The sequence below is a fragment of the Notamacropus eugenii genome, chromosome X (assembly GCF_028372415.1).
Source record: "Notamacropus eugenii isolate mMacEug1 chromosome X, mMacEug1.pri_v2, whole genome shotgun sequence".
NCBI lineage: Eukaryota > Metazoa > Chordata > Mammalia > Diprotodontia > Macropodidae > Notamacropus > Notamacropus eugenii.
In genome coordinates, this window is record NC_092879.1 from 43,309,208 (window position 1) to 43,332,893 (window position 23,686).

Sequence of the window (23,686 nt, forward strand, 5' to 3'; positions counted from 1 at the left end):
ATGACTCATCAAAGAGTTTTTCTAAAGACTTTTATTTTGTATTAAGTTCAAAGGAAGAAAGTAAAAACAATTATGTTCAAAAACAAAGGAATTCAGACATTGTTCTCTGTTCCCATAACTTCAGCAGAGAAATGTAAGTGAAACACCCACTGGACAAAAAAAAAAAAAAGTCTAGAAATAAACAAGCAGAGCCAGATGTTAGAAATATTTCTCTAGGTTGGGATTAGTGCTGTTAGAACATGAGCGTATAGTATAAGAAGGCAGGAAATTTTGGAAAACACAATTCACTTTCGTTGAGTGTTGTGGTGGAAACCAGCGCGCCCATGTCAAGGAAGTTGGCTACTGCTGCCAAGCGAGGTCTCCCATCATTTGAACTGGTTGTCAATCAATGTCCCTTTCATCTTGGCTTTCTTTGCTTCTAGCTCAGCCTAGAAAGAATGAGGACGACACACCGTGAGATACTACCCAGAGGGAATTCTTTTGTTCCCCCCCCTTCCTCCAGCCTCACCAAACCCTGCCCTTGAATTCTAGCTCCCTGGCATGAGCATGCCTACACAGACACAGCTAACCTTTCACCAGAGTCACCTAACTTTTGATAGGATGCTGAGGTGATATCTAGTTTTCTCCGATATTGTGAGTAAATTCATGCCCCAAACCCCAAGTAGAAGAATATCAGATTACAGAAATGAATACTCCAAGAAGCCAGCCTACAGTCTGCCTAGACCCGACAGATCACATTCTTAACCTGAGCTCTGGCAAGTTGACTCTTTTTTTTAGCATTCTGAAAAAACAAATTTACATATATTTCAATAAAATTGGTTTCTCTGGAACCCAATGTATTTTATCAGATGCACAGAAAAACCCTCTTCTGAGAAGGAGGCCCAAGGCTTCATCAGACTAACTGCCAATAGGGTCCATGGAACAAAAAATGGCAAAGAAGCCCTGGTCTAAAAGCTCACTATTTTGAGAAACAATAAGTGGTCCCAGTCACACCTAGAAAGTTTCAAGACCTGAAGAGAGAAGGGATTACCCCTGAACTACTCAGCAGGAGAAGACATATGGCCAGCTAGGGCAGGCTCTGCCAATGGTTCTCATGCAAGTGGTGGGACCTATGTTCACAGCTATAAAAAGAGTTTGCGGCCCAGGGTAATGAGGCCTGTTTATAAACTAGACTAGAGACTTAGATGGTAAGCATTCTTAGGGCAGGGATTGCTTCTGGTTTTCTTGTATCCCCAACACTTCGTACAGCGCCAGCTTGTTGATTGTCTGTCGAGCCAATGTCACTCACCAGCTCCTGAAGGCGTCTCTTGCTCATGCCCTTTCGCTCCAGCTGTTTTTCAATCACTTTGGCATTCTGCGCATATGAGTCAGCGATTTCTCTCTGGCAGAAAACAGTTTAACGCACAATCACTAGACTTTCAATAGTGACCTACAGAACAGAAGGGGCTACAAATGTCACCTGAGCAAGAAGATCCTTACGCGGAGCTGGAGGAATTTGGCCGCTCCCCAGGAAAGATGAAAAAAACCAACCCCCAAACCCAAGCCTCTCCAGCTCATCTTTCCAATAATCCCAAGAGGTCAGGTTTCAACTTCACCCATTGGTAAAATAACATCCAACACATTTTCCAGAGAGCAGCTCATGTTAAAATACCAGAAAGGCAACTGTTGTTACTAATAGTGTCAGAGCAGTTGGGATAGAAACAAGTTTTCTAAAATGGCAAGACTTTACTTTAAGAAGGACACAGGCTAACTCTAATTTTATCAAAGAAACACTTTAGAGTTTTCAACTGGAAAGCTTTGAAGCTTTGTCTCCTCTGTCTACTTACTCCCTTCCCCTCCCACTGGTTCATTTGTTTGCTTTATGCAAATGATTCCCCAAGAGTTTCAGCTCCATATTGGCAGCTATGAGCTGCTCCTATTCAGGAAATTCCCTATTGCCTACCAGGGGTGGGGAACTGGTGACCTCAAGGCCATATTCAGCCTTCTAGGTCCTTGGGTGCAGCCTTTGGACTGAGTCCAAAGTTCATAGAACAAATCCTTTAATTAAGAGGATTTGTTCTATGAAGTTTGGATTCAGTCAAAGGGCCACACTTGAGGACCTAGAGGGCCATATGTGGCCTCAAGCTGCAGGTTCCCCTCCCCTGGCCTATACCCATTGCTTCTTAAACAGTGGGCCTGTATGGAGTCATGGCCCATAGTTTAAGACTCAATGAAGGGGTCTCAAGTGGAAAAGATTTAAGAAGACCTGGCCTACAGGATCAAATACAAACTCCTCTGCTTCGCACTAAAGGCCCCTGACATTCTGATTCTAGCTTCCCTTGCTTGTCTGATTAGACTTGACTTCCCTTCAAGTACTCTCTGATCCAGCCAAAATGGACTCCTAGTTGTTCCCTGCTCATATCCTCTGGGCTCCTGCCTCTGTTAGCTTCATGCAGGTTTCTTCCTCCCTACCTATTGAGAACCTTCTCTTCCTGGGACACCCAGCTCAGGACCCCCGCTCCCCAGTGAGTCCTTGTTGTTCTCCCCTTTCCTAGGGCACTGGTCTGGCCTTTTCCTTAGACTCAATCACACTCAATCTGGATGACATTTATTTATTCTATCTCCTACCTCACCCTCAGCACAGGATAAGTAAACTCTTAGAGGACTGGGAGCAGCCAAAGTTTCATCCTTTGTACTTCCAACACCTCGGCCAATGCCTCCCACTTAGCAGGAACTCAATGAATGTTTAGGGAATTGTTTAGGAAGGAAAACTCGATTCCAGAGAGGGGAGGGAGGTGACAGCTGGTAAGCTGTGGAGCCAGGACGAGATGAGTAGTGTCCTAATTCCTGGTCCATCACATTTTCCACTAGAGCCTGGTGTCCAGGAAACGGTCAGAAAGGGGGCCCTTCGGAACACCTCTGGGAAAAGGAACACTCACAGCCTCAATTTCCTCCTCTTCTTCATCGATGGTGGAGACGGTGACGGAGCTGAATTTGCCCATGTCCTTTGTACGCTTAGTCATCATTACCTGGAAGCATAGGAAGAAATGCTGTCCAATGTCTGGTTCCATCTAACTCACCCAGATGCCCATGTGTCTTTGTGACAGAAGGCCATACTTGGGCAGTGGTTTGAAAAGCCACAAGCTTTGACTTTTCACCATTTTTTCATCAGGAATTAAAAAACTGATGCAAAAAACCAAGTGGAATCATTTGGTTTTTAAATGCTCAAAGTGAAGACATTTGGAAGGAATATATAATAATAACAGTTTACATGTATATAAGGCCTTAGAGTTACAAAGTACTTGACATATTTCATCTCCTTTTCTATAACACAGGCAGGGCAGGAATTATCCCCATTTTACAGATGGGGAAACTTGAGGGTCCTCCCCAAGATCTTTACAGAGTATGGCTTTTAACCCCAAACAACTGACACTCATACCTGCTCAAACCTCCTTCAGAGGAAATGAAAAGATCTATATTAGGATTCTGGTGAAAATTTGTTTAATTGAAGTTTTGAGGCTTTTTAAGAAAACTTGACTGATAGGGAAATCTCTTTACCAATACAGATGTGTGAGTTATGGTCTTAGAAAGCTGTTGGAGGGACCAGGAAGTTAAGTCACTTGGCCGGGACATGTCTCTTATAAATAACTTTCAAAGTAAATATTATTAAAACAGAAAATAAAATCCAACACTGGCAGAACTACAGGGACACAAGAATTTTAATATGCTGCTGGGGCAACCGTAGGCCGCTGGGAACATTTTGGAGAGTAATGGGACAGTACCAAATTGGAAAAGAAAAACCCTTTAGACCCTGCGATTTCTTGGCTAGAACTTTATCCTAAGAACATCCTAAAAAAGGGAGGGAAAAGACCCATCTGGGCAAAAATATTCGTAGCCACCCAATTTGTAACAGCAAAAAGTGAACCACCTGTCTACTAATGTCTGGAGAATGACTGAAAAAATCACAGCACATTCACCGTACGGCAGCCTCCAGTGGTTGAGAAGGGCTAGAGAAAGCCAGGTTCAGAGTCAAGAAGACTCAGGATCAAGTCTTGCTACTTTCACATATTGACTGAATGACCCTGGGCAAGTCATCTAACCTCTACTGTTCCAGACGCTCACTGTAAGAGCCTCAATTCTGGTCTAAGACTATAAGCAGCAGCATAAATTGCCAACACACACTAGAGAAGGTAGCTTCCACACAGGGAATTCTAGGCACCAACAAAATTACAGATCCACTCTTTCACCAAATGAAAGCAATTGAATTGGGTGGTGCTGTCAACAACAATAATGCAATGATGACGATGGTGATGGTGATGATGATGACAATGCTAAAGAGAGAACACAGAAGGAAATAAAGACCTCTAAGAGGTGATGTAGAAGATAATCAAAATCAGGTCTAGAATTGTGCACACACTTAACCCCAAGTTCTCTTTCTTTCTCTCTGCCTCCTTCTCTCTTTTTTCTCTCTGCATATATGTGGGTGTATACATAAATATGTTTTGTGTGTACATATACATACTTAGTTTACAGTCAAGTGTGATACATATGTGTGGATATAAATATATGTACCTCCCTCTCTCTTTCTCCCTCTCTGTCTCTATACACACACACACACACACACACACACACACACACACACACATTTATATACACACACATATTTAAAGCAAAGAAAAAAATAAAACCACAAGTAACAGAAGTTAGGAAAGATATGGAAAGGAACACAGTATTCTCTACGTTGTTAAATGCTGAAGGTTTTAGCTAAGATTTCCCTCCTTATTTCAAATGTTTCTTTGATTATCGCTGATACTAAGTTTATAACCACCAGTGTGTTGAAGCTTTAAAGTAGACACCATGGAAAAACAAATGTCTGTAAAGGGCCTTCATCACTGTCCCGTTGGGAAACTGAGCTGTGCTTCACCTCCCCTTGCTTTGGCAGGCAATTCGGGCCTTAGCTCTCCATGCTGTCTATGGTGTAGTTTTCCTTATGCCACAGCAGTTACCTTCTTAGGAGGTTCTTGTTTTTGACTGTATATGTTGGTTTTTCCAAAGCCCTGCCCAAACTTGACAACCGCTCCATCCACGATAAAGGTCACTGGAGCATTTTTCTGCAGGTGCTGGTAAAAGAGCAGCAAACCACACCTGCAAATAGCAAAGATTCAGACCCCGACACCACAGATTCTCAGAGTGTGCCATGAAAAGGGAAGGCGGCCATGGTCAAAGGGTGGCGAGGGTTTTGAGTCAGAGGCCCCAGGTTGGGGATCACTCTTGCCTTTGCTAGGACCTTAGGAGGCTCAATGTCGAGCTGAGAGAGACCTTAGAAGCTGCTAAGTCCAACCCTCTGATTTGAAAGAGAATGAATCTGAGGCCTAGGGAGGGCAAGGGCCTTGCCCAGGCTCACAAGGCTACTAAGGGTCTAAGGTGAGATTTCAATTCAAGTCTCACAGACTCCAATAGGCATTATACAGAGGTCCCACCAAAAAGATAATGTCCTTTTACAAATCTGTCACTGCTCCCAGGTACTCAAACATGTGATTGTGAAAGGACTGGTATTTTGAATAAGGAGAATTTGGAGGCAGTAAAGTTGTAAGTAGAAGAGCAGGACAAAAATAGACAGAAACAATTAGAGCCCTAATGAAGTAGGGGATAGCAATACTCACTTTGCACACTTCTTGCGGAACTGTCGTTCTATGCCTTCTGGCCTGCAAAGACAAAGGAAGAGGTTACAGAGAAGAAAGAGCCCAAGCGGTGCCACCCTGCTCATCCCTGACCGTTGGCAACCACATCACCTGTTGTCCTCCAATGGTGGGGGCTGGGGGCAAAGAAGGGGGGCCTCTCAATGCCGGCTCACTTTGTAGACCAAGTGACTCCAGGTCATTAAGCCTCCCCTGGCCCACCTGCCGAGAGCTACAATCGATTTTTGCTGCTGCCTCCCAGGGGCCAGTGATTTGCCTTCCCTTGTGAATGCCAGTTTGTACCTTACTCTCCTGACACAAACAGTTTCTCTTTAGCAACTGGACAGAGCCCCTCTGAGAGCAGCTGCTAGACCCCAGCTGTCTCGCTCTCATTCTCCCAGCTCGCTCGCTCTCTCTCTCTCTCTCTCTCTCACACACACACACACACACACACACACACACACACACACACACACACACACACACACACACACATCCAATGCACGAGTGGTCTGTTCCAACTCTTTTCATTAATGCAGGAAGGCATGCATTGATGAAAAGAAGAAATAAATCCAAATTATATGAAATAAAATTCTTCCAAAAAGGATCTGAGTATCACAGAAGCAGAGCTGGGAGGACCCTCAAGAGTCCATTTAGCCCAACCCTCTCATTTCACAGATGAGGAAACTGAGGCCCAGGGAGGAGAAGGGACTTACCCAAGAGCACATAGGCAATAATCTTGGGACAGGGATCTGAACCCAGATGTCCTCTGCCTCCAGAACCAGTGCTCTTCCCACTGTGCCATACTTCCTCCTTTTAATCTCAGACCCAGTCCTCTGCTTTCTGCAGTGGTTACTTTTTCAATTCCTTTGGATTCGACTGACAAAGCCAACTGCCCCCAAAACTAACAAATAGGCAGAGCATTGTTAGTAACAAACAACATCACAAAACACCTGGGGAATAACAAACCAAAAGAGACACATCTACTTGGGTCCATCCAAGGTTGAAAGGATTTGAGCCTGACCACAAAGCAAGGAGAAAGCTGTAGACCAGCTCAGTAGTCACCTACACATGTTGGGGTGCTATCTGTCCTAATCCTCCCCGCCACAGGAGCTCCCCTATAGAGAGAGTCGGCATCTTACCTCCGGACATGGACACTCTCTTCTTCTTCTGTGTTACAGAACTTGTGAGCATGTTTGGCTGCATCAATCACCCGGGATCGGTCCCGGGGCCTCATGGGTAATTTCTCTAACTGGCAATCTGAAGAAAGAAAGGGAGACGGGTCACTGGGGGTCATGGCTCAAGGGGAAGTCTTGAGGAAGGTCCTTGAAACACTGTTTTCCACCCACTTCTAAACACTTAGAAGATCTAAGATGTTTAATTTTCACTGGCATTTGGCACTGTATTTTTTTTAAGGACACCACTGATGCTTCTAGCAAAAATGTTTACATGGGCAGGGGGAGGTCTTCTTGGCCTGCAACTTCAACAACAGGAACTGGCTGATAGGATCCTTTTATCTACCAATGCTCAATCCAGTGTTCTGTGAGTGCCCAACAAATACTATGCCAGAAACGAGGCCTCAAACCATGTAGGCGGCACAGAATTCTAAGAGGAAAGTCGGGTCAAGAGGATAAGATGCTCTCAAGAATGTAACCGTAACAACATAAGCACAAACAATTCCACTGAGGAATAAAAGGAAACTATCCAAAGAGAACAAAGTGAGGATGCCAAGAACTCACCAACCAACTTATACTTTAAAATATATGCTCATTAAATTGGCAAAGTGGCAAAAGATTGGAGAACTTGATGCCTGAGGGGCTGTGAGAAACCAGCTTATGCTAATTTGCTCCTGGGGGAGCTCCTGCTTGGACCAACTGTTCTAGAAAACAATCTGGAATCATACAAGAAGATTTACCAAACTGTTCATCCCCTTTGACCCATAGGTCTCTGCATTAGGCTTTATATGCCAAGGAGGTTAATGACAGGAAGAAAAAACCTATATGCATGAAAATAGTTATGAAAACTATGCACCAAGTATTGTCTGTAACAAAAAAATTGCGGAAAACAAAATCTGTACCCAAAGATTGGAAAATGGATATGACAAAATGGTGGCATAGAAATGTAACAGGGATATTACTGCATCATAAGAAAGCAGTCAGAGAAACTTGGAGGGATTCCTATGAAGGGATACAGAGCGAAGAAAGTAGAATCAAAAGAACGCTATACACAGTGACTATGTGATGCAAAGAAAGGCAACAAAACTTGAACCACATCCAATGGACAACACTATAGTACACAGCCTTCCAATGGGTTAACAGATGAGGCAAACTACAGAAGTGGGATTTATCATCACTTGCAAGTACTCTCATAGAGTCATCGCAGGTAATAATAAATCCGACTTTTGTGGGATTCTGCTTAACTGTTTCAGAGAAATGTACTTGGGGGGATGTTTGTTGTGAGCAAAAACCGGGCATCAGTAAAGTTTTAAAATAAAAGCAGAGACCTACAGGGGATGAAATCAAAAGAAAGTTAACTGTAGATGAATTAAAAAATCGACGACATTCTGTAAAAATATTGAGGGAGGGGGCAGTGCTCAAAACAAGCCACGGTGGATGATGAATGCTGATGACAACAAAGAGGGCATTTGGAAAGCTCTGTTGAGTGTCTAACTTAAGGAGGTCAAAGACAGTGTACGAAAATAGTTGTAGCAACTCCTTTTTACTGTAGGAAAGGGCTAGAAACAAAGAGGCTGTCCAGCCGTGGTGGAATGGCTGAACAAATTGTGGCACAGGGATGTAACAGAACAGTGAGAAATGACAAATAAATACAATGGATTCGGGGAGACCTGAAACCTTGTATGAATAGATGAAGTGTGTGTATTTGTCTTTCGTTGCTGAAGAAGATCATGCCATCAGAGAAATGATGACATGACTTGAACTTGACTTTGTTTTGAATGAGAGAGGGCTGTGCAGGTCACCAGCCTCACTTCTCCTCCAGAACCATCTGAATCCAGTGACCAGATATTCATCAGGATGATGGGAGATGACCCAGGATGAGGCAATTGGGGTTAACTGACTTGCCCAAGGTCACACAGCTAGTGAGTGTCAAGTGTCTGAGGTGAGATTTGAACTCAGGTGCTCCTGACTCCTGCACTGGTGCTCTATCCACTGTACCACCTAGCTGCCCCATGAATAGATGCAGACTGAAGTGGGAAAAACTAGGAGCACAGCTTCCAAAAGACAACAATGATAGTAATATAAAGGAAAATGGCATCGAGAAACTTCAGAACTCTAATCACCCATGACTGGACAACTGATGAGGAAGCAGACAAGTGCTAGACTATGGGTATAGAATAAGAAAAACATTTATCGACATAACACATATATTGCTTTACTTTGCTCAACTATATTGAGTACAAGGGGAAATTTTGAGCATTGATAAAACATTAGAAAATAGCAGAGGAGAGAAGAGAGTTCATCAGCAGGATAGCTGGGTTACTAACATGCTATATTTAATATACATTTTTTTAAAACCTGAAACAGAAGCTCACTGTTTCTAATTAATCCTTTTTTTCTGTTCTTTGCATACAGAAGTGTTTGTGTTTATTGGTGTTTGTTAAGTGTAGAATAAAAAATACAAATATTTAAAATAACAAAAACAAACCTAAGAAACTATGTCAGATGCAAGAAGATCAAGAAAGAGAGAACACCATGGCTAACGTAAGAGGAGATAATGTCAACAAAAATAAAAGTTACTCGATTTTTATTTTGTTTTGTTTTCTCTACCAGACTTTTCTCTTCAGACTTCTAAAAACAGAATAAAAATTGGTAACATCAAGTTAAAATTCAAGACAAGTGAATGGATGGCAAGAGATCGTCTCCCGAGTTGAAACTGCCAGGCTAAGACAATCGACATCTCAGGGTACTTAAAGAGTTGGCAGGCATGGTTACTGAGCCAATGTTGGCAATTTCTGAAAAAGCAAGGAAACAAAAAGAAGGACTGGAGAGAAATGTCCTAATGTTATTTTTTTAATGAGGGAGTGGAGGATAGGTTGCTAAGTATGATCTGAATTCCTAGCAAGACTGTAGAGTATATTATTAAAAGAATAGTTTGTGAGTATGTAGAAGGTTCTAATCACCAAGGGTTGTCAAGTCATGCCAGACTAACCTCATTCCTAATGTGATAAGAGAAACTTAGTAGACACAGTGTGACTACATTTAATCAAAGCATATAACAAAATCCCTTGTGTACTGCTTGTGGACACAACGGAGAGATGTGGACTGCATGATAACACAATTAGATGGATGGTTGAAGAGGTTCATAGCTCTAGAGCTGGCAGGGACCTCAGAAGCCATCTAGTCAAACCTCTTCACTTTACAAAGAAGGAAACTGAGGCCTGGAGGGGAAAGGAGAAGGGAATAATTATTTCTATGGTGCCTACTATGTGCCAGGCACTGGGCTAAGTGCTTTTTACAAATATTAGCTCATTTAATCCTCACAACAACCCTGGGAACCAGGTGCTTTTACTATCCCCATTTTATAGACAAGAAAACAGAGGCAAATAGAGGTTAAGTGACTTGCCCAGGATCACACAGCTGGTAAGTGTTAAAGAAGGGATTTGAACTTGATTCTTCCCGATTCCATGCCCAGCTCTCTATCCACTTCACTACAAGCTGCAGTTCAGCGGCCTGCCCAAACTCAGAGAGTGCCAAGTGTCAGAGCCAGGCTTTCAACCTTATTCTTTGGGAATTCCAAAATTACCTTTGTTTGTTTGCTTGTTTTTCGCAGCTAGAATCTCAGACCCAAGGAGTCTAGGCTGAAGTGAACTTGGAAGGAAATTCTCAAGTCTCACAGATGCTGTTCAAAGTATTTATCACTGACTTGAATGAACACTCATCTCAGTGGCACATCTGCACCACCAGAGGCATTGTTTCCAGGATCAGACAGGTGACTGAACCATGCAGACCACTGCTGCCCTTTTAGGCCACGTTGGGGAGGCCTCGTAATCACTTACGGATATCATATTTTAGGAAGAACAATGATTCTTCTAGAGTGAAGAGTCACAGGCTAAGAACTGGAAGAGGCCTTAAAGACTATCAGGTCAAACTCTTCTCATTTTACAGAAAAGGAAACTGAGGCCCAGAAAAAGTTAAGTGACTTGTCCAAAGTCAGACAAGTTATAAATGGTAGTAGGGCCAGGATTTGAACTCAGGTTCTAAGACCCTAAATCCAATACTCTTTTCCTTTAATATGTTGCCACAGGAAGACAAGGATGGAGACTATACCAAATCACTTCATGGGCAAATCGCTTCATGACTCTGTGCCTCAGTTCCCTTATCTGTAAAATGAGGTGGCTGGACTGGATGCCTCTCCTGCTCTAAAGCCATAACCTTTTGATCTATATGAGGACTGGCTGAAGAAAGTGGGTACATTTACCTTGGAGCACTGTACTGACCACTGGAGAATGAACAGAATCACATGAAACAAGGCCTGTTTTTGAACTTACAAGACTAGGGGTTGGAGAAGTATCTGCAGTTCAAGTATTTGAAGGGCTGTTGTGTACAAGAGGGATTTACAAAGCAAGCAAATGACTTGGGGTGCCCATTTTGGAGGTGTTCGAAATCCTGATGGGAAGACATAAATTCAGGACGGAAAGAGGTTAAGCGATTTACAAAGTAGTATGTCAGCAAAAAGAAAATGAGGTTGAATGACGCAAGGGCAAAAGTCCTGCTGGATTTAGAGTTTGAGGGCCTGGATTCAAGTTCTGACTATGATATACACTAGAGTCCTGGGTGACCATTCAACCTCCTTAGAGATTGGACTAGATGATCTCTCCGATCACTTCCAACTCTAGATCTAGGATTCTGTATGTGGCCAAATCATCACCTTCCCTGGGCCTCAGTTTCTTTCTCTCTAATTAGTCAGTCAACAAGCATTTATTAAGCACCATTAAGCACCTACTGTGTGCCAGCCACTATGCTAAGCACTAGGGATACAAAGAAAGGCAAAAGACAGTCCTTGCCCTCAAGGAGCTCACAGTCTAATAATGGGAGAGTTGGCAGCAGGAACACCCAGATGAGGAAACTCCCACTCCTAATTGCAACTTCTCTGCAATGTATAGTCTTAGAACCTAACCTAGGGCACTGACAAATTAAATAACTTGCTCAGGGTCACATGTCCTGTATTCATCAAGAGATGAGAATTGAACCCAGATCTTTCTGGCTCCAAGGCCAGCTTTCCCTACGTTACAGCATGCTACATGATAGGGAAGACAACATATAAATAAATAGAAACATTTCAGATACAACCAGAGTAGACAGAAAGTAATCTTATGCAAATAAAACCAATGTAGCCAAGATTAGAAGGACAGCAGAAAACTGGGGAAAAAACTTTCATAGACTATCTCTAAGATGAAGGTCTCATTTCTCAGACACATAAAGAACTTTATCAAATTGATAAGAATGTGAATCATTCCCCAACTAACAAATGGTCAAAGGATAATAACAGGCAGTTTTTCAATGAAGAAATCAAAACTATATATCATCATATGAAAAAATGCTCTAAATGATTATGGATCAGAGAAATGCAAATTAAAACAACTTTGAGGCACCATCTCATACTTATCAGATTGGCTAAAATGATAAATGCACTTAAACTGGGGAATGGTTGATAAATGGTCAAAGGATATGAACAGGCAGTTTTCAGAGGAAGAAATTAAAGATATCTATAGTCATATGAAAAAATGCTCTAAATCACTATTGATTAGAGAGATGCAAATCAAAACAACTCTGAGGTACCACATCACACCTATCAGATTGGCTAACAGAATAGGAAGATGACAAATGTGGGAGAAGATGTGGAAGAGTTGGAACACTAATTCATTGTTGGTGAGGCTGTGAGTTGATCCAACCATTCTGGAGAGCAATTTGGAACTAGGCCCCAAGGGCTACAAAAATGTGCATACCCTTTGACCCAGCAGTATCACTTCTAGGACTGTATCCCCAAGAGATCATAAAAATGGGAAAGGGTCCCCCATGTAAAAAAATATTTATAACAGCAGTCTTTGTGGTAGCCAAAAACTGGAAGTCAAGGGGATGCCCATCCATTGGGGAATGGCTGAATAAATTATGGTATATGAATGTAATGGAATACTACTGTGCTATAAGAAATGATGAACAGGAAGACTTCAGAGAGGCCTGAAAAGACTTATATGAACTGATGCTGAGTAAAAGGAGCAGAACCAGTAGAACTTTGTACACAATAACCACAGTGTGCGAGAGTTTTTTCTGGTAGACTTGGAACTTCATTGCAATGCAAAGACTTAAAAACATTCCCAATGGTCTTTTAAGGCAAAATGCCTTCCACATCCAGAGAAAGAACTATGGAATTCAATTGCAGAATGTAGCAGATCATTTTTTTAATTACTTTTTGGTTTGTTACATGATTTCTCCCATACAGCATGACTATAGTTAAAATGTATTTAATAGGAATGTATGTGTAGAACCTATATAAAATTGTATGCCATCTCAGGGAGGGAGGGGGGATGGGGGAAGGGAAAAAAATCTAAGTTATATGGTAGTGATTATAGAACACTGAAAATAAACAAAAGTAATTAAAAATAAAATAAACTGGGGAACGGCTAAATAAGTTGTGGTATTGGATTGTGATGGAATATTACTGTGATAGAAGAAATGATGAGATGGTTGATTTTAGAAAAACATGGAAAGACCTGAACCTATGAAGGAAGATGCTGTCCACCTGCAGAGAAATAACTCACAAATAGAAATATGTATAGTATGGTCTTACATAGATGTGTGTATATGTGTGTGTGTATGTATATATATATATATATATATATATATATATATATATATATATATATATATATATATATATATATATATATATATATATATGTATGTATGTAGATACAAATGTATATATAATCATGTTTAATTGTAGCCTTCTCTAGGGTGTGAGGGAGAAAAAAATAAAAAATAAACAGTGCACAGCAGAGGACAAAAGAAAACTTGGAAGCACAGAAAAGCTGGCCAGCTTTGAAAACAATGTGTAGTATTTATTACATAGGTTTTCTTAAAATGGAAATTTGTTTTATATTGAATCCAATCTTATGTTCTGCTGTATACATGGAAATGTTCTTTTTTCCCCTTTTTCTTATTTTATATTTAAGTTTAGAATGAATAAAAAAAACCTTTTTTTAAGTGATCTTAGAGAGGATGGATCTAGCAACTGTAAGTCTGCTACCAAAGGTAGCATTTGAGCTAAGTCCTGATGGAAGCCAGAGGAGCTAAGAGGCCAAGGTGAGAAGGGAAATCACTCTATTCATATGGGACGTCCAGTGAAAAGATAGAATAAAGAGATGGAGAGTGTGGCCAGAGGAACAGAGAGCCTTTGCCACTGGCTCAGAGAATGTGGAAGGGAGTAAAGTCTAAGAAGACTGGAAAGGTAGGAAGGGGCTAGGTTAGGAAGAGCTTTAAAAGCAAAACCACTGGAGCTTACTAAGCCAGGAGGTGGGGCAACCTGGTGCTTTAGGAAGATCACTTTGGCAGCTGATGATTTCAGTGGGGACACCAATTAGGAGCCTACTGAAATAGTCAAGGCAGGAAGTTGAGGGCCTGAACTCTCCCCTCCCCCCTCCCTTGAGGACCTTGCCTTTTATTTGTTTTATATTTTTCATTTGTTCTTTTGTTTTTTATTTGTTCTTAGTTTCTTTGGTTGACCTTCTAACTATGCATGCTCCCCAAGATTCTGTCCAAGGCCCTCTCCTTTTCTCCTAGATTCTGACTTGGTAAATTCATCAACTCCCTTGGATATCAGGCCCAAACTCTCCTCTGAGCTTCAATCCCATATCACCAAATGCCTTTTGGATATTTCAACTTAGATGTCCTAGAGACATCTCAAAGTCAACATGTCAAAAATGGAACATATTATCTCTAACCCCAAGCTCTTCCCTTTTCCAAACTGCTCTACTTTTATCAAAGGCATCACCATTCTTTCAGTCTGTCAGGTTTACAACATTCAAATTATTCTCAAACCCCACTCCCACCCTACATATCCAATCAGTTGCTAAATCTTGTTTCTACCTCCAAAAACACATGTGTATCTGACTCTCTCTCTCCATTCACAAGGCCACAATCTTGGGTCAGTACTTCATCATGTCTCCCCTAGACTCTTCTAGGAGGCAACAGCCACCCAATTACAATTAGGGGGGGCAGCACCCCCAAGAGCTGGAAAATCCAGTAAAAATGTTGGCCCTCCCTTTGTGCCAGGGATGAAGTCTGAATTGTTTTCTTCTATGAGGTGTTTACAGTACCTTACTGTAAACTTTGGGTTAAGTATTTCATTATAGGCTATGTTATACAATACTATACATGCATTTTATGCATTTTTGAGTTTCTAAACCTTTTCTGTGTCATCCATGGTGCCCACAAAACTCCCCCCAAATTCCCATTTAATTTCTTATGCCAAACTGCAATAAATCAAAACCAAGATGGGGAAAGCTGAGATGTGGAAGGGATAATGGTGGACTCCCTGCCTGTAGTACCTCATTATTTCAGTTGATCTACCACACTGCTGCCAAAATGATTTTCCTTAAGCCCAGATCACTCTCCTTCTTAGTCACTTTCCTATAGCCTCTACGACAAAATGTAAACTTCTGTTTAGCTTTTAAAGCCCTTCAAAACCTGAGCCTATCTTTGTAGTCTCTGGACATTATTTCCCCTCTGGAACTGTGCAATCCAACCTAATTGGTCTTCTCTGTTCCTCAAACAACATTCTCTGTGCCTCTGCAGTGGATAGTCCCCATTCTTGGAATGTACTCCTCCCCACACACACACACTTTTGCCTCTTTCTTTTGTGCCATCAAGCACTAAAAGCAAGAAGCCTTTTCAGATCCCCCCAGCTGTCAGCAGCCACCCTCCTAAACTACCCAATCACTTTGTATGTATTTGTAAGTACTTTATATATCTTTCACATCAGAATGTAAGTTCTCTGAGAGCAGAGATTGTTTCACTGTTTGTACTTGTATCCCTAGCACCTAGTACAGTCCTTGTGTGTACAAAGTGGATGCTTAATGTTTATTGAATGGAATGACCTAATTAATAAATGTTTGCTATTGATTGACACATTGTAAAGGTTGAAATGACAAGATTTGGCCATGGACTGGATATAGGGGGTAAGAGTGAGGGGTAGAGGATGACACTCAGATTGCAAACCTGGGAACCTAGGAGGATGGTGCCTTGAGAGTAAGAGGGAGGGGATAAGATTCGAGGTTTGGGCTGGATAGTCTTTGAGAAGGATGCTAGCCCCAAATGTACTGTCTCTTCTACTAGAAAGTCAGCTCCTCCAGAACAGGAAGCCTCTTGTCTGTTATATTTGTTTCCCTAGCATTTAGCACTGGGCTTGGCACACAGTAAATGCTTAACAAAATGCTCATTCATTCATTCATTCATTCATGCATTCATTCTAGATCTGTGCCCCTATGTTTCCAAGCGCCGCAAAGCAGAGGGCAGGGGTGCAGGGGCTAGGATGGCACACTGAGCAGGGGAGGAGGAGGTGGGTTATGGAACGCGGAGGAGGAGCCTACTCTGAAGGGGCAGGCCTACTGCGCTGGCCCAGGGCAGGGGCTCAATGCACTAGGGCAGACTGCTCGCGGGGCACAGTGGGCTCTCTCGCTCGCGGGCTGCCAGGGCCCCCCTCCCCCCAGCCCCTCACGTGCTTTCCCCTTCCCTCAGCCCCCACCCCGTGCAGCTCACCCAGGACTAGCACCATCTGGCCGCACAGACAGTAGTAGACGTGCAGGGGCTTCTCGCCATCGTCGTACTCCTCTCGGTCCCGGGTGTCTGAGCACACCACCGAGCGGGAGACTACCTTCGGCATCACTTTAGACGCATCCGCGTCTAAATCCGAGCCTCCACAGCTGCTCCGGGTGCCGGAAAGACCGAGAAGGAAGCGGTAAGTTGGCGGATATGACGTCATCCGCCTGGGCCCGCTCTTTAGCCCAATTTTGTTCTTCCACCTAGCCTTTGCCATTTTTCCCTCGGCTCTAAGGCGGTGGACCATCTTTGCCACCCGTCTCCCACCGCCCCTGAGTCCCCGATCTGTTGTGTTCCGGTGTCCGGGGCAACGCAAGGCCCGGATGGGGAGTTCGAGTTATTATTACGCAGCCGGTGGGTTCTGATTAAAGGGCCCCCCACCCCCGTCAAGGTCCCCTGGGCTCGGGATAAATCCGTCCCACCTCTGTCTTCCCCGTTTCTGTCTCTGGGCATTTTGAATCCGTGTAATTCAGACACTGCGACCCATAAGAAAAGAAAACAGCGCCTAGAATTTCCAAAGCTGACTAGGATAACTGGGACCTCAGGTCTAGAGCTAAAAGGGATCTCAGCAGCCATCTAGTTCAACCTCCGCCTTTTACAAAGGAGGAAACTGAGTCCCAAGATGGGGAATTGAGTTGCCCAAGCCAGTTTATCCCTTAAGAGGAATCCCCTCCTCAACATATCCAAAGGGTGGCCATCCAGCTTTTGTATGAAGACATCCAATGAGCGGGAACCTACTGTCCCCAACTCAGCCCACTGGACAGTTCTTGTGGGAGAGGGGAGGTGTTGTTGCTAGTGACATTATACCTATTTACCTTTCTGCCTCTTAGGTGTACCCTCTGGGACCAAGCAGGACAAGTTTTATCCCCTCCTGAGTAAGCTAAGTACTTCAAATACTTGGAAACAAATCTTCAAACTAAACTTACCCAGTTCTTTTATGCTGGTTCTCCTATGGTATGAACTCTAGGTCCTTCATCATTCTGGCTACCCCTACTCTGGACACTTTTCTGCTTATCAATGCCCTCCCTAAAATGTGGCACCCAGAACACAACATGATATTCCAAATGTGGTGTGATCAGGACAAAGTACAGCAAGGCTATCCACTCCCCAGGCCTGACCACTGAATGAAGCCTGGGACACTATTAACCTCTTTGGCTGCTCTGTCATAGGATTAGGGCAGCTGGATAATACAGTAGACAGAGCTCTGGGCCTGGGCAGCTGGGTAATACAATAGATAGAGCTCTGGGCCTGGAGTCAGGAAGACCTGAGTTCAAATGTGGCCTCAAACACTTAACTAGCTGTGTGACCCTGGGAAAGTCACTTTACCCTACTTGCCTCAGTTCCTCACCTGTAAAATGAGCTGGAGAACGAAATGGCAAACCAGTATCTTTTCCAAGAAACCCTCAAATGGGGTCACCAAAGTCATACAGTTGGACACAACTGAATAAAAATAATCCCAGTATTAACACATATCAAGTTTGTACTTTACATCCCCTTGCCCCACACACACCAAATACTTTTTCAGACAAACCTCTACCTAGTCAAGTAATCCCTGTTTTGGAGATGTAGAGTTGAGTCCAGACAGATCTTTTGGCATCCTGACCCTGGCAGCTACTGTGTTAGCTATCCTGTCCAGCCTGGTGCCATCAGGATGTTTGATTAAGCATACTATGCCTTCATCCAAGTCAATGACTGAAAAAGAAATTGGAACAGCATAAAATTGAGGATGGAACCCTGATACACTCTACTAGAGATATCTAACTAAGTTAATATTGCAGGGCCAAGTTAACATTGACTGTTTAAATGACTACTTTGTTGACCCAGTTATCCAGCCCATTCAAAATCTACTTACAAACTAACCCACATTCTCTCCATCCAGAGGAATTGGATTTGAGAGTTTGTCAAAAGCTTTGCTGAAATCAAGGTAAACCACATCCACAACCTTCCTTTGACCTTCCAGTCCAATAATCCAATAAAAAATAAGATTAGTCTGGCATGACCTGTTCTTTTTGTTTTTTATGTCACAGTTACATTCATGTTACAATTCTGCTACCCAATGATCCCTTCTTTATAATGATGAAAACAGACAAAACATTGACCAGTCTGATAATGTATGGACAACATTCCATATCTTTACTCCTTCACCTCTTTTTTCTTCTTCTTCTTCTTTGTTCTTCATCCTTCGTTTTTGGGGAGAATCAATGACATCACAAGTGATGTGTTGACTCTCATGTGAATTGGATTTCAGTGAGGCAGAGTTGCATGAAGTCATCAACCTCACTCTCTCTTCCAGAGTCATCGAAGTCCAGTGGTAAAACAAAAGTCAAAATGACTGACAATGGCCAGGGATGCAGTGGATGACTTTGGCATCTTCAATGTCCAACTTTTGGCCAAAAGAAGGAAAGTATTTCCTCATCTTTTCTCCACGGTCCAGACTGGCTATTGCAATTAGCTATCTCCTTCAGTGTTTTTTTTTTTCATTTCTGTCATTGTAGTCATCATAAATATTGCTTTCCTGCTTCTGTTTGTTTGACTCTACATTAGTTCATGCCAGTCTTCTCATTTTTTTCTCAGCATTCTTCATTCATAATTTGTTATGGCATCATTATCTCAAGTTGTTCAGTCATTCCCCAATGCACTTTTTTTCTGTTGTTTTTTTTTTCCTACTGAAGAAAAGTCACGAAGGCTCTTTGTGACTCTATTGTATCTTCTCCATGTTTAGTAATCATCTCTTTAAGTATACATTAGAGAATTCTGCCAGGAATTGAAGTCAAACCTATAGTTTACTTTACAAGAGTCTAATCATCAGAGCAATGTTTACCCTTCTGGAGCACATTGACAGTGGCTCAGCAGCCACATCTGCCAGTTCTTTGAGTACTCTAGTCTGATGTTCCTCTGGAGCTGGTGACTTGAATTCATCAAGGGCAGATGAGTACCCTTTTCTAATATCCCTATGGCCGTTTCATTTCAGTTTCCCGTTAGCTTTTCTTATTTCATCCCTTACAGGCCAAAGGTCATGCATTTTACTTGACAGAGATACCAGAACAGTTGGGCAGGTATTCTGAGTATTGGCCCAGAATTGAACTACCTATGTCTTTAGTCTGAAACCAGAGGCCACAACCAACTAAGAAAAAGAAGTTTGCCATCAGGCTGATTGAAGGGCAATGAAACCCAGCAACCCTCAGAGGCCATCTCCTAGGTCAAAGAAGGCTTGCAATCTGCCTGAATGGACAGAGTAGTCTCATCAAAGAAATCTCATATCCCACATCCATAGTGCCTTCAGGGTCTTTCTTGTCTGCCATCTCTTATTTTATTTTACACACTGTCTGATTTACCCATCCATCCCAAACACTTAGGTGGGTCTTCCTCTTTTCCTCAGTTTACCTGAAAAGAAGTCATTTTGCTGTCCAATAAGGACAACGATTATTAGCCCTTTGCACTACTCTATCTGAACTTCAGCACCACTGACATGTGAACACTATTTTTTGACATATTGTTTTTACTTATTATTTTTAATTCAATTTTATTTTATTTTAGGTTCTCTCTCTATCTTTCTCTCTCTCTCCCACCTTCCCCCTCCAACCTCTCTCTCTCTCTCTCCCTCCTTCTCCTCTCTCTTTCCCTCTGTCTCTCTCTTTCTCTTTATGTCTCTGTCTCTCTCTCTTTGTGTCTTTCTCTGTTTCTCTGTCAGTCTCTCTTTGTCTCTCTCTTTCTCTGTGTGTCTTCCCTCTTTTCTCTCTCTCTCTCTCTGAAGGTAGATAAAATGCTTCATAGTGAGCCCTCTGGAATTGTAGTTGGTCATTATATTGATCAGATTTCCTAAGTCTTTCAAAGTTGTTTGCTACTGATATTTTTCACAGGACTATGACACACTCCCAGAGTCATCTATTATCTGTCCTTGCTTCCATCTTTTGTGCACATCTTCTAAAAATCTAAATGGCTGGAGAGATTCCTGCACATTTACTTCAGTTGAATAATAGGATTGATTAATTCCTAGCCTATAGAATCACAAAATTATAGGCTTAGAGGGCACTAGGGGATAATATTCCAAGATCATTCAGTTCTCCTTGCTGCCTAATGCCAATCCAATGCTTATTAAGCACCTACTATGTACCCAGCACAGTGACAATTAGACTCTGTTCTGAATTTAAGATTCTTGTGGACAGAGCCTCCCACAGTTACCTCCTCCCATATTTCAAAACCCTCCCTTTTGTGTTCAGGTCAGGTTTGAGTGGAAGGCTTAGGACAAAACTAAATCTCACATCTCGGCCTGAGCATTCGCTCTAAACCTGAGAAAGGCCCTTCAGAGAAGCTTAATGTTGGGGACTGAAAGATGATTTGGAGTCTAGTCAGGCCTGGGTGTCTGCCAGGGGCCTGTTGGAAGCTACAGAGGAAATGACAGGGATGTTTTTAGAATGGAAAATGATATCATTCCTTGGCCCCCTCCCTCTAGAGGGGGCACCCACAAGAGGCTATTTGAATGGGCACAGAGATGTCAAGGTGGGATGGGGGTGGTAGGGGCTTTGCAGCCAACAGAGCTATAGTTAGGCTGTACCCGCCTGGTGATTGTTTGCTTGAGAGAGTTCTGCCATGGGCCCATTCACTATAGCAACCCTGCTTCTGGGGAGGAGCGTGGGGGCACATTCTTCCTGAGGCACAGTCCCTTTCTGAAATCCGGCTCTGCTGGCCACACACAGGGAGGCCACACACAGAGGCTTTGGGAACAACTTGAGCCAATGTCTCTGAGGTTTTGTTTTGTTTTGTTTTTTTTGTCAGGTAGTCCAAGGGAGGAAGGAAAAATGCCACGTGGAAGAGAGGCAAACCCATCAATCAATCAATCAGCATTATTAAGCTATGTACCGGACACTGTTGGAATACAAAAATAAAAGTGAAATATCAGAAACATGAAGCATGCAGATCGCTGCAAACCATCTCATAGTCATTGGTGGATAGGTAGGCATATTAACCAGCGCTAGGCCTCCCCGTCTTTTTCATGCCACCCCCTCCCCCAGTCAGTCCTCAAAAACCTATTTTTGTCATGACACTCACCCTTGTCCAAGGACCTATAATGGCTCCCTACCAAACAGAAAATTCTCAGCCTAGCGTTCTAAGGTCCATTATCAAGTATCGCCCCCCCCACACTCCCCACCCCTACTCCACCCCCAGTTGCTTTGCCAAGTCCAGCTCTCATTTCTCCCCAGGGAGTTCTAGTCAGGCTAATATGCCTTCCCATTCTCTCCACATGACTGACCTCCATACCCTCTATAAGTTATGTTCCTTAGTACATAATAAATGCTTGATATTTGTTTAATCAGGGCAGTGAGGTGCAGTGGAGAAAAGGTTGAATCTGGAGTCAAAGGGCCTCAGTTTGAATCCTCCCTGAGCCTTAGTTTCCTCTTCTGTAAAATGAGGGAGTTGGACCTTTGAAGTTCCTTTCAGCTCGAGATCTAGGATCCATTCTGAAAAGGGAGGTGGTGAACAGTATCAAATACTGCAGAGGGATGAAGACAGCAAGACTGAGTAAAAACCATTGGTTTTGGCAACTTGTCAGTGAACTTTGAGAATAAATTAGTTTTATTTTATTTTTTAAAAATCATTTTATTGATGCCTTTTCTTTTTCCAGTACAGTCATTTCAGTATATACCCATTCATTCCATCATCAAATTAGTGATGTAGCCAAGAAAATATTAAAACTTTTAAGTAAAGCCAACCAACATGGTGACTATGTTTGACAGCGTATTCGACATCCCACTTCCCAACTTTCCCCTCTACCGAATGGAGAGAGGTGTTTCTTCACCTCATCTCCAGGGCCAAGACTGGTCCTCTCCATCTCTCAGTCTTCAGTTTTGTTGGTTTTCTTTATTTTAATTATTTATAATATATAATTCATTTTCATCTCTGCTTATATTCTTTTACTGATTCTGCTTATTTCCATCTGCATCAGTTCATACAAATCTTTCCACGTTTGAAAGAGCAATTCCTGTAGAGAAAGTTTGGATAGGGGGAGATAGCAGCTAGATTTCAGGAGTCTGGGAGGTGAAGCCGAAGAGATAATGAATGAGTGTAGAAGACTTTTTCTTTTTAATATCTGCTGATAGCTTTTGTTCTTATATCACGTTCATTTCCAAAAATTCCATTTCCCCTCCCAGCCCAAGAGAGCTGGCCATCCTTGGAAACAAAGAATACAAAAAGGAAAAAAAAAAGTACTTTGTCAAAACTGAGGCTAAGAGTATATGCCCCACACCTACAATGAAGGGAGGCAAGTGCCTTTTATCTGTACTTCTGTCAAATTTTCCAGGAAAAGTAATTTATCAGAAGAGAAAAGTTACCATAGTGAGTGTGATTAGTTTTGCTGAACTGTTTTTCTTATCCTCTTTCTTTTAAATTATTTGTAAGAAAGGATAGCTCCCTGAGGAGAGCTGTGTGACCCAGAGTGAATCATTTAAATTTTAATAGCATTTACCTCACCAAGGCTTTGAGGATCTTTAGAATGTAAGCCCCTTTCGGGCAGAGATGGTGTCACTTTTGTGTTTGAATCCCCTGAACCTAATTAGCCTCTAGTAAATGTTTATTGATAGCTTAAAGCTTGATCAAAGGGGATAACCCATTTGTAAAGCCCTTTGCAAAACAGAAAGTTCCTTAGAAATGCTAATTACTTGGTGTAATTGACTGTTACCACTCAGCTTGGTCAGTTTCTTTTTTATGGGTAACTCATCCCATGTTTTACTTTCGCTTAAAATCTCCTTTGGGTTGTTGATTCAAATTTCTAAGATAAAGAGCTATTCCCCAGTAGATAAAAATGGTCTAAGGATCTGAACTGACAGTTTTCAGAGGGAGAAATCAACAGCTTTGAAAAAAAAAATGCTCTAAATCACTAATAGAGATATACAAATTAAAGCAACTTTGAGGCTCCACCTAGCAAAGATGACCAAAAGAGGAAAATGATAAATGCTAGAGGGGATATGCGAAGACAGGTACACCAATGCACCGTTGGTGGAATTGTGAATCGGTCTAGCTATTCTGGAAATCAATTTGGAAGTGAGCCCAGAGAGTTACCAAATTGTACATGCCCTTTGATCCAGCAATGCTGCTATTATGCCTATACCCCAAAGAAATTGAAGAATTCAAAGTGTCTATGTGGACTAAAAATATTTTTAGTAGCTACTTTATGTGGTAGCCAAAAATTGGAAACTA

General features: G+C 42.3%; 1 protein-coding gene and 1 long non-coding RNA gene across 4 annotated transcripts; one reads left to right on the forward strand and one right to left on the reverse strand.

Annotated features, from left to right (window-relative positions):
• Nucleotides 1-16: 16 nt before the first annotated feature.
• On the reverse strand, nt 17-16,808 carry STEEP1 (STING1 ER exit protein 1). Its single transcript, XM_072626869.1, has 7 exons — nt 16,433-16,808; nt 6,800-6,917; nt 5,643-5,684; nt 4,986-5,124; nt 2,919-3,008; nt 1,289-1,381; nt 17-428 (listed from the first exon to the last, which is right to left on the reverse strand). The coding sequence occupies exons 1-7, from the start codon at nt 16,737-16,739 to the stop codon at nt 366-368; spliced, it is 852 nt and encodes a 283-aa protein (XP_072482970.1). The 5' UTR covers nt 16,740-16,808; the 3' UTR covers nt 17-365.
• On the forward strand, nt 16,502-22,202 carry LOC140515972 (uncharacterized). 3 transcript variants are annotated; one of them, XR_011971227.1, is made up of 4 exons: nt 16,502-16,631; nt 17,323-17,367; nt 18,786-21,445; nt 21,808-22,202. It is a non-coding gene; the product is annotated as an uncharacterized lncRNA (long non-coding RNA). The 3 variants fall into 3 exon arrangements; XR_011971225.1 differs by having other exon boundaries at nt 18,786-22,088; XR_011971226.1 differs by lacking the exon at nt 16,502-16,631 and adding an exon at nt 16,729-16,846 and having other exon boundaries at nt 17,323-17,446; nt 18,786-22,088.
• The last annotated feature ends 1,484 nt before the right edge of the window (nt 22,203-23,686 follow it).